The sequence below is a fragment of the Globicephala melas genome, chromosome 18 (genome assembly GCF_963455315.2).
Source record: "Globicephala melas chromosome 18, mGloMel1.2, whole genome shotgun sequence".
Taxonomy (NCBI): domain Eukaryota; kingdom Metazoa; phylum Chordata; class Mammalia; order Artiodactyla; family Delphinidae; genus Globicephala; species Globicephala melas.
Genome location: NC_083331.1, coordinates 53442034 through 53453577, shown reverse-complemented (window position 1 = coordinate 53453577; position 11544 = coordinate 53442034). Strand labels below are relative to the sequence as shown.

The 11544-nt window shown below is 47.9% G+C and overlaps 1 protein-coding gene across 1 annotated transcript; it reads left to right on the top strand.

The window, feature by feature from the left end:
- The first annotated feature begins 7021 nt into the window (after positions 1 to 7021).
- Positions 7022 to 11309, top strand: SPRY2 (sprouty RTK signaling antagonist 2). The gene is made up of 2 exons (XM_030856920.2): positions 7022 to 7379; positions 10236 to 11309. The coding sequence occupies exon 2, from the start codon at positions 10287 to 10289 to the stop codon at positions 11232 to 11234; it is 948 nt and encodes a 315-aa protein (XP_030712780.1). The 5' UTR covers positions 7022 to 7379; positions 10236 to 10286; the 3' UTR covers positions 11235 to 11309.
- Positions 11310 to 11544: the final 235 nt, after the last annotated feature.

The following is an 11544-nucleotide window of genomic DNA, read 5'->3' as shown; positions in this document are numbered from 1 at the left end:
ACAAAAATCAGTGTAGGGTTAAAGTTTCTTTGAAATACTATTAATAGTTGAATATAGCTAATAACAGTCAAAACGTGTTCTAAATCTCTATTTTTATCCCTACATAAGCACAAACAAATAAGATACATAAATCAAATTGTGCTTACTATGTAATTTTAAAACTTTTTGAAAATATGGAGGCAAAACCATATTTAAATATTCATTTACCATATTCATTTACCAAATAAACTACCAAGCCCAATTTAACTGAAATTATCACTGCTACTTACTGAGAGCTTCCCATATGCTAGCCTTCATAGATACTTCATATCATCCAATCCTAACAGCAACTCTTTTATAGTTGGGCACTAAGGTTAATTGCCTGACTCATTCATTCATTCATCTTACTTTAAAACGTTTGAGTTACTTATATGTGCCAGACCCTTCAGTGCTGGGGGTAAAATGGCAGGCAACACCCGACTTGGATTCCAGCCCTCATGGAGCTTAGAATACAGCGAAGGAGACAGTTAATAAATGATCACTCAATTATATGTATGTTTGCAGCAGAGAAGGTCAGGAGAGGAACAAGGGAGGTTTGACCTAGTCAAAGGGTCATAAAAAAGGTTTCCTGAGAAAAAGACAACAGAGATTTGAAAGATAAGTAGGAGTTAACACAGCAAAAGGCCAGAAAAGTGAAAGGGGAGATTGCATATACAGAGGTAATAGTCACAGCAGCAAGGCAGAAAGCAGGGGGTGTGCAGTAACAGGAGGCTGGGAAGGAAAAGGGGCTGGACTGTAGGACCAGGAAGTTGGGTTAAGGACTGAGATCTTTAATCCAGGAATAATGAAAAGCCGGGGGAGGGGGTTTGAGCATCAGGGCATCCCGATCAGATTGGCCCCAAATGACCTAGCCTGAACCTAATTCCAGATTTCTTAAACTCCCAGCGTCTCTGGAACCTATTATGACATTTAACAGTTTAACCTTCAGTATCATTTTTTTTTAGGAATGACGGCTAAAAAAAAAATTTTTTTTAGATCTAATTTTGCCCATGCATGATTTTAACATCTTTTAGGGTATAATGCAGGTATGTTGCTGTACTGTAAACAGGGTGTGAAGAATATTTCTCAAAATTGCAAGGGGACTTTCACATAGAACATGAAAGGCGAAAATGGTTCACTATTTGGTGGCTTTCTTGAAGCTATTTTAAAAATGCTTTGTTGAAGGTTAGCAAAGTGCTAACTTCTTAATTTGAAACTACAGATTAGTACTTAATTTTAATTATTAATATACTTAGACTTTTGCCAAATGGACTTTTTCAGCAAAAAATTCATGAGTTTTCTTTTCCCTATTCTTTAGCCCCCCATGATCAGCCTTTTTGTTAATTTCTTTATTATATAGTTTGAGAATAGATGTGGATTTTCTTCCAAACACATAAAATTTCCATAAAGATTTCTTTTTTTTTTTAAGATTTCTTTTGAAACTTTATAATATTTACTATTTCAGGGGTTAAAAATCATGGTCTGAACAAACTTATTTCAGTCACTTCCTAATAATTACACAAAACAGTAGTAATTTGCAGGTTAACGGAATGATTCAAGTTCTGCCATTAAAAAATCCAAAAACTCTTTATTTGCTTTAAGAAAATTAAGGCAAGGGATTTCCCTGGTGGTGCAGTGGTTAAGAATCCGCCTGTCAATGCAGAGAACACAGGTTCGAGCCCTGGTCCAGGAAGATCCCACATGCCGTGGAGCAACTAAGCCCGTGCGCCACAACTAGTGAGCCTGATCTTTTGAGCCCACAAGCCACAACTACTGAGCCCGGTGACACAACTACTGAAGCCCACATGCCTAGAGTCTGTGCTCCGCAACAAGAGAAGCCGCCACAGTGAGAAGCCCGTGCACCAAAACGAAGAATAGCCCCCGCTCGCTGCAACTAGAGAAAGCCCGCACGCAACAACGAAGACCCAACACAGTTAAAAATAAATAAATAAATTTAACAAAAAAAAGGATGAAAGAAAATTAAGGCAAAAAATATTTACTTATTTTAATTACATTCATTAATTCATTCATTTATTGGAAAGCACTTATTGAGTGGATAACGTTTAGAGTGATTTTTTTTAAAGAATAAGATGGTGAAGAACCTTTCTATTTCAGTTCCAGCCCACTAAGTCCAAGGCAGTCCTGACATAGACTCCCTCAGACCCTTGGAGCAGTCTAGCCTTTCGAAGAGTCACACCCAATACACAGTTTGTATAGAAAAGCTGGTTTATATAACACCACAATATTCTCAAATGATTCACAATTCACTGAAACTTCGAAATACTTCCTGTGCAAAGGAACAGGACAGGAAGAACAAATTGAATCTGCATGCACCCATATTCCATTTACCATATTGAAGATTTTTAGACCTGACCTGTTAACTGAGATTATTAATTCAGGGCTGGCTGGAAGCCTGGATTTTATGTCTTCTGGATCATAAGAATGGCTGTCGTGGAATCTGTTTGATGAAATCTTCCTTAGAGAACAGGATGAACTTCCTATGCCCTTTTGATCACGGGTCCACATAATGGGAAGTATAAAACCCAAAGTTCCTATTTATTCAGAGGCTAAAATCTTCCTACTGCTACTAAGCTTGGCCAGTAATATCCAAATACTCATTTCAATTTATGATTTTCACTTTAGCATCTGGGTTAAAAAGATTCCAAAATAAAGGGATCAAATGTTAAAAACAAACAGAATAAAACTAATAAACCTAGGGCTATTTGGGGACAGGCAAAGCAACAATGCTGTGGTCTCACTGATTAGACTTTCTCTGCACACATCAGTGCTACAAAGAAAGAAGCTTGACTGTAAGGTCAAGGGATAAATATATTGGAAATATAATGAGAAAAATCATGTTGGACTGCAGAGAAATTTTGCCTTGTTACAGAAATTCAGTCCACTTCTGACTTTGCATAACTTGTAGTAATAAAGTGCATGGAGCCAGCAGGAAGACTGATTAACCAGTAGAAACCACCAGGTGGATTCAGGTTGAATATAAGATCTCTGAAAAAAGACCCGACCAACCAGAGCCTCTGGTTTAAGATCAACTCATCAAACCACTTCTCTTACCCAGGGATAACTCCAGATCTTTCCCCCAGTTTAGATAAAAGGACATCACCAAAGAAGGTCAGATGCAGAGATAAGCTGTCCCCAGTCCTCCTAGGGATGTAGATAAGAACTCAAGTGTTCTATTTTGAATTCCTATTGCAGCCACTTCCAGTTCCCTCCAAAAGGTAGCAGCTATAGATTTGGAGATTCAAAGCAATTCAAAAAAGTAAAATGACTACAGTCCTGGCTGCCAAATCAAAAGGTCATTATTGCAAAACCATTTCTTTAACTTAGGAAGGTCCCTCCCAGAAGAGTCCATGCATAAATTGTTTACTAAGGCAATTGGGATACTAAATTGTTACTCGTGGAAGCAGTATACACTGTTGTATTCTGGGCCATCTTTAAATACGAATACATACATAATTCACCTTGGTTATAAAACTAAAAAAAAATAAAATAAAATAACCAAATAATCAATATTCTTCTTTGTCTTAAAAACACATCATATCACTGCAAGATATCTCTCTGGTTATCAAACCTGGGCCTGAACCAAGTAAGCCCAAGTGGTTTGGTCAATCTCACAAAGAAACTGGAAATAGAGCTGTTTAAAACTACATTCTCCCATTACTAAGACATAAATCAGAAGCTCAGATGATTACATGCAACCTTGAAAATATCTGACTTAACTTGGCCAACAGACCTACTGGTAAAGAAGCATGTCCACAGTGTCTACCAAAGACTGGGGGAGGCAAAATTCATGTCAGTTTAGAGTAAGAGTAAGAAGGCATGTTACCTGGTCCCTCCAGAGAACTTAGAGGTGAGTACCAGTGTAGCAGGCGTTTCCAAGGATTGGACATTTTTCAACATCAGGGAACAGGAACACGTGTTCAAACATCAGGGCTGCCTCTCTAGAACCCTCCACAGCACGTTTGAAAATGGGCTTCATTGTGAAGTTTTACTTAACATCCTTTCAAAATTTAAAGTATCTTCCAAAATTAACCCCAGTTATAATTTTGGCATGTAACATGAGAATCAATTTTGGGACACATTACAATAGCTGCACCAAACACTTCATTGTGTGTGCATGCACACGCATACCTGGAAGCATAATTCCTCTTTGGGATGACAACTAAGTAAACTTTGCAGGCAGAATATAGTGCTTTATACACCACTTCTGAAAGGTAGTAATAATAAATAATAAATTAAATAGTAAGGAGTAAATTAGAAAGACTCCAATAGATTCTCGTTTTTACCTTGTGCTTAAGTTAAAGGGTAAATGTTTTCCCAGCTTGCAAACAGGAGGCTGCTGGGGAAGAAGGAAGAGCTAGATTACATGGGATTCCTTCTAGCTCATGAAAGATAAGTATAAATTCCTAGATTCTTCTCTATTGATTCAGTAAAAATGGAAGGTACTCTCAGCAGCCGGAGGCTTCTAATTTAAATTCCATTTTATACTTTGAATCAGAACGTGTTTTCACAGAGTTCCTGCAGCGCTGGGAGCACAGCCTGGGCACAAGTGTCTCCTAAGAAGCAGCCATCGGGTGCAGGGGTTTGAGGAAGCGAAGAGAAGGCGTTTCTTTCACCTGTTCTGCCGGAGACTTGGCCATATTCAGGCAGCGCATTCCCACCAGCCTTGCACACCCTGGTTTTGGCCCCCAGGTCCGTCCCCTCGGTAAAAGCCGGGGTTCTTCTGCACCTGGTACCTCATCTCACATTCAAAAGGAATGTGTCCGAAAAGAGGGTAGGGAAAGCCACCTGCTGTTGCACTTACATAATAAATGTCTTTTTATTCATTGTGAACCAGTCGGCCCAAGGTACATTCTGGAAGGCACCTCCGCCTGCCTTCGTTGAGTCCCGGGTAAGAAAGCACCTCAGCCCCGCGCCGGGCGGGCGGGCGCCCCCTGGTGGCCCGACGGGCCGTGAGCGCCGCGGCGCTTGAGTTCACCCGGAGGCTCAAAAGACTCGGGCGTCGGGCGAGCGGCCAGAGCTGGGGTGGGGGTGGGGGGCAGTCGTTCCGTGTCCTCAGGCCCGGGGACGCCGTGGAGCAGGCGGACGTAGCCCGGTCCACCCTCACCCGAGGGGTGGGGGGACGTAGGCCAGCGCCCGGAAATAACGCATGCCACTTCCCTTGCCACCTCTGGGTCCAAACCTCGGGCGAGGAGAGAGAGCCCTAGAGAAACATGGAGAAGGCAGGGCGAGAGCGCAGCGCGGCCGGGAACGGTCCGGGGACGTTCCAGCACGAGAGCTCGGGAGAAGGCAACGAGTGCCAGGGTAGCTGTGAACGGATGTGGGCTGGAGCCGGACCCGGGAAATCTAGCACCAACCACGTTTTCCTAGCACTGTTTCAAGAACTCTAACCCCAGCACGGCGAGATCGCAGGTGCTCTTCGGGAGTTTTGACCGTGCTTCTCTGTAAAGTAAAACCGTTCTGTAAATCATTAGAATCCAACATTAGGAGTGTGTTGGGAGGGGTGTTAATTTCCCACCGGTGCTCTCACGTGCAAGCACGTTTGCTTAGTAAATGAACGGCAGTTAGAGCAGTGCATATGTATGCATTTTCTATCTTTATATACGTATACATATTTTCTTAAAGTGGGAAAACACAGACCACCTTCAAAATGGACAATAGGATCTTCTTGGGAAATGTTCTACGTGACAAGGAGAGTCGGAAATGAAGGGTGACTCTTTAAGTGGAGGAGGACATCTGCAGTGAAACAGCGTGCCCCCTCCCATTTCAGAAGCCCGTGATGTCGCCCTTAGTAATCGTTTATGTGTGTATGACTGAATTAACTAATTTTAAGAAGGCCTGTATTGTACAGTTTCCTTCCGCTGTTGCGTCAAACAAAACAGTAAGAAAGATCTTCAGAAAGCCTCCATCTGTAGCTAACTGCCCCTTTAAAATTAAAATCTAATATTAAACAGAAAACGACACAATCAAAAGCAAATCCCGGCAAGAGCAGAAGGCACTTGAAACTCGAATCTGCATTCCGTTCCTCTCGTACGCAGCTCTGAGGTGGGAGTGGCGGTTTGTGCTGGTGCCTGGTGTATAATCGGGTTAATCCAGTAGACAAAGAATAAACCAATAGCCCTCCCACCTCACTTCCCGCTCCCCTTCCCCTCCCCCTTCTTCTCTCCCCGTCGCCCCCTCGAGGGGGAACAGAAAAGGGGAGAGGTTGGCTTGCAATGGATTCCGAATAAAGTCTCAAAACCTGCAACTTGCTTTTAATGCTAACGCTGCGTGGCCCGGATTAGTTTGAAATGTTCATTCCCTTTTCCTAGTGGCGGGGAGAAAGTTCCCTAAGGCCAGCCGAACTAAGGCTCGTCCTCATGGCCCCTGGGGAAACCTTAAGGTCAGTGTTTCCTTGAAACTAGATAAACTGACCCCGCCGTGCCCAGCCCGGCCCCGCGGGCACCCCGCGTGACGGCGCCCGGGCGGCAGGACCAGCCTAGGGACGCGCGGGGCGGCGCAGTTGCCCTTTTGAATGCCTCCTGCGGCTCGGAGCGCTGGCGGGCGCTGGAGTGTGAGTGAATGTAGCCCCGCGGAGCCAATGAGCTGGGACCGGATGCGATATATCCTCTGGGACAACAACTGCTCTGTTCCGCCTCGGATCCACATGACGCCATTTACTGCTGCCGCGGCCGCCGCAGAGCTGCTCCCTGCCTCCTCCGGAAAGGCGAGGGCGCAAGCCAACGGCGGGCCCCCCCGTCCGGGCCCCAGACCCTCCCCCTTCTCCTCCTCCTTCGCACCCACCGCCCCCGCCTCGGCCTCGCCGCCGCGCCTCCACAACGCCCAGTCTGCACCGCCGAGAGCTGCGCGCCGCAGCGCGAGCGGAGGAGAGGGGCCGGCGGAGCGCGCAGCGCCCAGGCCCCCGCGCCCGCCCGGCCCGCAGCCCTGCCGCCCCGCACCCCCGCGCCGCCTCCGCTCGGACGCGGCCGCGGCCGCGCGACTTGGCCATCTGGCTTTAGGTTCCCTGTAAGGCCGTTTTCTTTTCTCATTCGCTCATCTGCCAAGAAAGGAGACTCGCCGTTGGCGCTTTGGCCTCCAGTTCATTGAGAAAAAAGAGGAAATACTCCGCGTGCGCGTTTAGAAAGGGGGTCGCCTCCAGCCCCGAACTCCAGAGTGTTCATCGCCTGGGGACTTCGCTCCGGATTTTCCTCTCCTTTTCTCGTCCAGCCGATTGCTCGGAAGTTAGGCTGAAGCAGAGTTTAGAAGCAAGAGGGGAAAAAGTTTGCATCGGGGCTGGATTTATTTGCACATCGCAGGAAGAAGAGAATCCAACGGAGAGGGGTTGGTGCAAAGCCGCGATCACGGTGAGGCGCGTTTGGCTGGCTCTTCCCCGTCCTGGCTCCGTGGCCGGCGCGTTGTGGGCAACATGGAGTAGGTGCAGCCGGACCGGGAGTGGGGTCTGTCTTTCCTCCGGCCTCCCTTTCTCTAACCCCGCAGGTTTTCCGTGGGGAACCCGGGAGCTGCCCGCGGGTCTGCCTCGCCTCGGGCTCTGTCTGCCTCGGCGGGGGCTGCAGTGCGCGCCGGGTGCAGTGTCCCCGACCCCACGCGCCCGCGCTCTGGGGGGTTGGGGTGGCGGACGGCTCGCGGCGAGTCGGGTCCCGGCGGTGCACTGGCCGCGAATTAGGCGCTGAGAGCGGGAGAGGGAGGGAAAACACTTTGTGTTTTCCCGGTCGCCGTTGCAGGCGCCCGCATTGCTAACCTGTTCCTCTCCGGGGAAGGCACGTCCTGAGAGAGGCTGTCCCGAGGCAGGGGCGCCGGGGTTACCGAGGGAGCGTGGGTAGCTCGCCTCGCGGGGGCAGCTAGACCTCGCGGGTGAAAAAAGGACAGGGTGCCGGGTGGAGGGAGCCTCCGCCTCTGCTCGGTGTGAACACAGGCGAGCACGGAGCCGGGTGGGAGCGTCGCCCTGCCTGGCGCCGCGTCTCTGCGGTTCGGAAGTGCAGCTTTCTCTTTTTTCCGTTCGCCGTGGTCGGCTTGGGTCATGCTTTCTTTTATTTTTGGAAGATTGGGCCGACCCAGCACAGGAAGAAAGTCATCAAGCGGTCGCGATCGTTTTCCATTACCTGAAAGTAGGTGGCAAAAGTGGCTAAGGTTTTTTTTTTTTTTTTTCCCTCCCTTTTCCTTTGATGGGCTGATCCACTTTTTTGTTGCTGCTGCTGTTTCTTAATTCGGAATCTTGTGCGTTTTTACAAAGCGGTTTCTGTGTCGGTTTGCCCCACCCTTGCTTGTGCTGAAGTCCTTTCCCCCTAATCCTTAGTCTGATCACACACTGTCCTTAATGGGGGTTTCAAAGCGGGGGGCGGGGGGGCGGGGGCGAGGGAGCGGGGGAAGGAGGGGTGCTGCGAAGGAGGCCAGGGATAAGCAGAAATCTCTCTAGTAAACCTCCTTACCCGCAAAGATGCTACTTTGCACTGCAAGCAAATCTGCGCGGAAACTTCCAGTTTGGGGATCTGGGTCTTGCACGCCCGGCGTGGGACCCTGGAAAATGTTCTTTCTTTTAAAAGCATGTTTTATTTGACTTTAAGAAGTATATACATGTATATAGATATATATTTTTTCAATATATAGGCGTTTGCAGATTGCAGGCAATGCCCCTTCGGTCAGCGCAGGGTGGAGTCGCCCGGTGTGCATGGGTTAGACCTCGAAGTACCGGCTCTATGTCCAAGGCAGGGCCAGTGCCCCGTGTTCGAGGGCCTTGGCCTCAACGTGTTGCAATGGGCGGTGTGACCTCCGCCTAAGGGTGGAGTGGCTCTCTCTTGGAGCTGGGAGGCAGTTCTCTGGGGTGGGGGAGATTCTATCTGCGAATGAAGAGAGGGGGAAGCGCGCTCTAGCGTTTCAGGGCACGTCCCCTTCCGAGGCGCCCGCGTCCCCCGCCTGTCTGTGCGTCTCGGAATTGTGCGCAGGGGGGCCAGCTTGGCTTCTGGGCTGCGTCAGTCCTCCCGGAAAAAAGTCCCTTGGGGCTCTGACTGTGTGTCCCACCTGCTGGGGACCGTGTCGGGGCGCAGATAGAGCCGATAAACGGAGTGAAAGCAAAGAGCAGCGCGATCTCGTCTAGCCTCTCTGTTGGAACTGAGATCCGGTCTCCAGCTCTGCCTTTTTCCGAATTGGAAGGCGTGTGTCACCTGCCTGTGTCTCTTTTCTAAAAAGCCAGACTGGATGAAGGTCCACTTTTGCGCGTTTTTAGTCATTGTAGACTTGGTTGGCAAAGGGGGTGGTAGTTTTGAAATTTTACAGAGAGGTGGCGATTTAAGCGGTTACTTGTCAGGATGATAGATTTGAGATGTGACACTTGAATTTTTAAAACACTTCCTGTTACCGCCAATCAGTTTATTAGGTTCTTGGAAATGCGCAAAGTAGTTAAGATTTTGGCAGAATTTAAAATGTTCTCCCAGGCTCTCGGGTTGTACAATATGTGATTCTCAAGTTGTTGGGAAGTTGAAAATAAGTTCCTGTCTTTTTGTTGCTCCTGGTTGTAAGTTTGCTTTATTGTAGTCCTGGCACCTGACAGGATTTGAATTGGTGTGTTTTTAATTCTATTACTTTGTGCTACTGTGTAGTTAATGATAATTCATGATTGTTGTATAAAATGTATAACTATTCCTGGGGGGGGGGATATTTAGTTTTTTGCATGTCAGATTCATCCTATGAGGTTTTATAAAGTTACAGAATAGTTCAAGGTATTTAATGCAAAAGCAGACTTTATTAAGAACCAAGAATTTCTAGGCTGTATTTATTGATGTTTAAGGCAAAAATGACCACAATAAGTTTAAACCTGTTTCAGAATCTGAAAAGGTATTCAACTTTTGAAAATGTCAGTATCAATGTTATATTCCAACACTACTTTCCCACAGTGTTTTACATGGAACCTGAAGCTTGCAGATTTTATGCTTATTTGAGTAAGGAATTGTTACTTACGCGATTGAAACAAAGATCAGCCTGGTGTCACCACACATCACAGGATTGAAGAATTGCTGATGCACAGCCGTAATTTTTACTTTTTGGTACAGGCGTGGCTCAGATGGCTGTCCGAATACCCTCCACAGCAACTCCGCTTGAACGCCTGTTTCTCTGGGGGAGGTGGGGAGTGAAGAGTTAACTCAAGGGGGTGGAGAGTGGGAAGTATCCTGGAGTGTGAACCGTCTCCTTCCTCTTGGTTTCCGCAGGAATTCAGATGTGTTCTAAGCCTGCTGGGGTGAGCATACTTCCAAGACCTGATGGAGGCCAGAGCTCAGAGTGGCAGCGGATCGCAGCCCTTGCTGCAGGCAGCCCGTGACGGTGGCAGGCAGCGTGGGGAGCCCGACCCCAGAGACGCCCTCGCCCAGCAGGTACACGTGCTGTCTCTGGATCAGATCAGAGCCATCCGAAACACCAATGAGTACACAGAGGGGCCTACTGTGGTCCCCAGACCTGGGCTCAAGCCTGCACCTCGCCCCTCCGCTCAGCACAAGCACGAGAGACTCCACGGTCTGCCTGAGCACCGCCAGCCCCCCAGGCCCCAGCACTCACAGGCCCACGCTTCTGCGAGGGCCACTCTGTCCAGGTCCGTCAGCACAGTCAGCTCGGGGTCTCGCAGCAGTACTAGGACAAGTACCAGCAGCATTTCCTCTGAACAGAGGCTCTTGGGATCATCCTTCTCCTCGGGGCCTGTTGCTGATGGGATAATCCGGGTGCAGCCCAAATCAGAGCTCCAGCCAGGTGAGCTTAAGCCGCTGAGCAAGGAGGATTTGGGGCTGCACGCCTACAGGTGTGAGGACTGCGGCAAGTGCAAATGTAAGGAGTGCACCTACCCAAGGCCTCTGCCATCGGATTGGATCTGCCACGAGCAGTGCCTTTGCTCGGCCCAGAACGTGATCGACTACGGGACCTGCGTGTGCTGTGTGAAAGGCCTCTTCTATCACTGTTCTAATGATGACGAGGACAACTGTGCTGACAACCCGTGTTCCTGCAGCCAGTCTCACTGTTGTACACGGTGGTCGGCCATGGGCATCATGTCCCTCTTTTTGCCTTGTTTATGGTGTTACCTTCCAGCCAAGGGTTGCCTTAAATTGTGCCAGGGGTGTTATGACCGGGTGAACAGGCCTGGATGCCGTTGTAAAAATTCAAACACAGTCTGCTGCAAAGTTCCCACTGTCCCACCCAGGAACTTTGAAAAACCAACATAGCATCATTAATCAGGAATATTGCTGTGATAAGGATTGTTCCCTTTTTTTTTCTTTCTTTTTTTTTTTTTTTTTTAACACACACATATGCAACCAACTAAACAGTTAGAAATCTTGGCACTGTTGATAGAGGGTTGGGATATCCTTTGCTGTTTGCAGTGAAATGCTTTTTGTCCATGTGCCATTTTACGCGTGTTAGAATTCAGCTAATGGAGCTCAGAGTATGTGATGCAGATCTTGGCAACCTACATGTTGCATAAGCTAAAGCAACAGACACTCCTAGGCAAAGTTTTTGTTTGTGAATAGTACTTGC

What these genes read in the sequence shown, in the direction of transcription:
- SPRY2 (XM_030856920.2), top strand. Translation starts at nt 10,287, where the DNA reads ATGGAGGCCAGAGCTCAGAGTGGCAGCGGATCGCAGCCCTTGCTGCAG.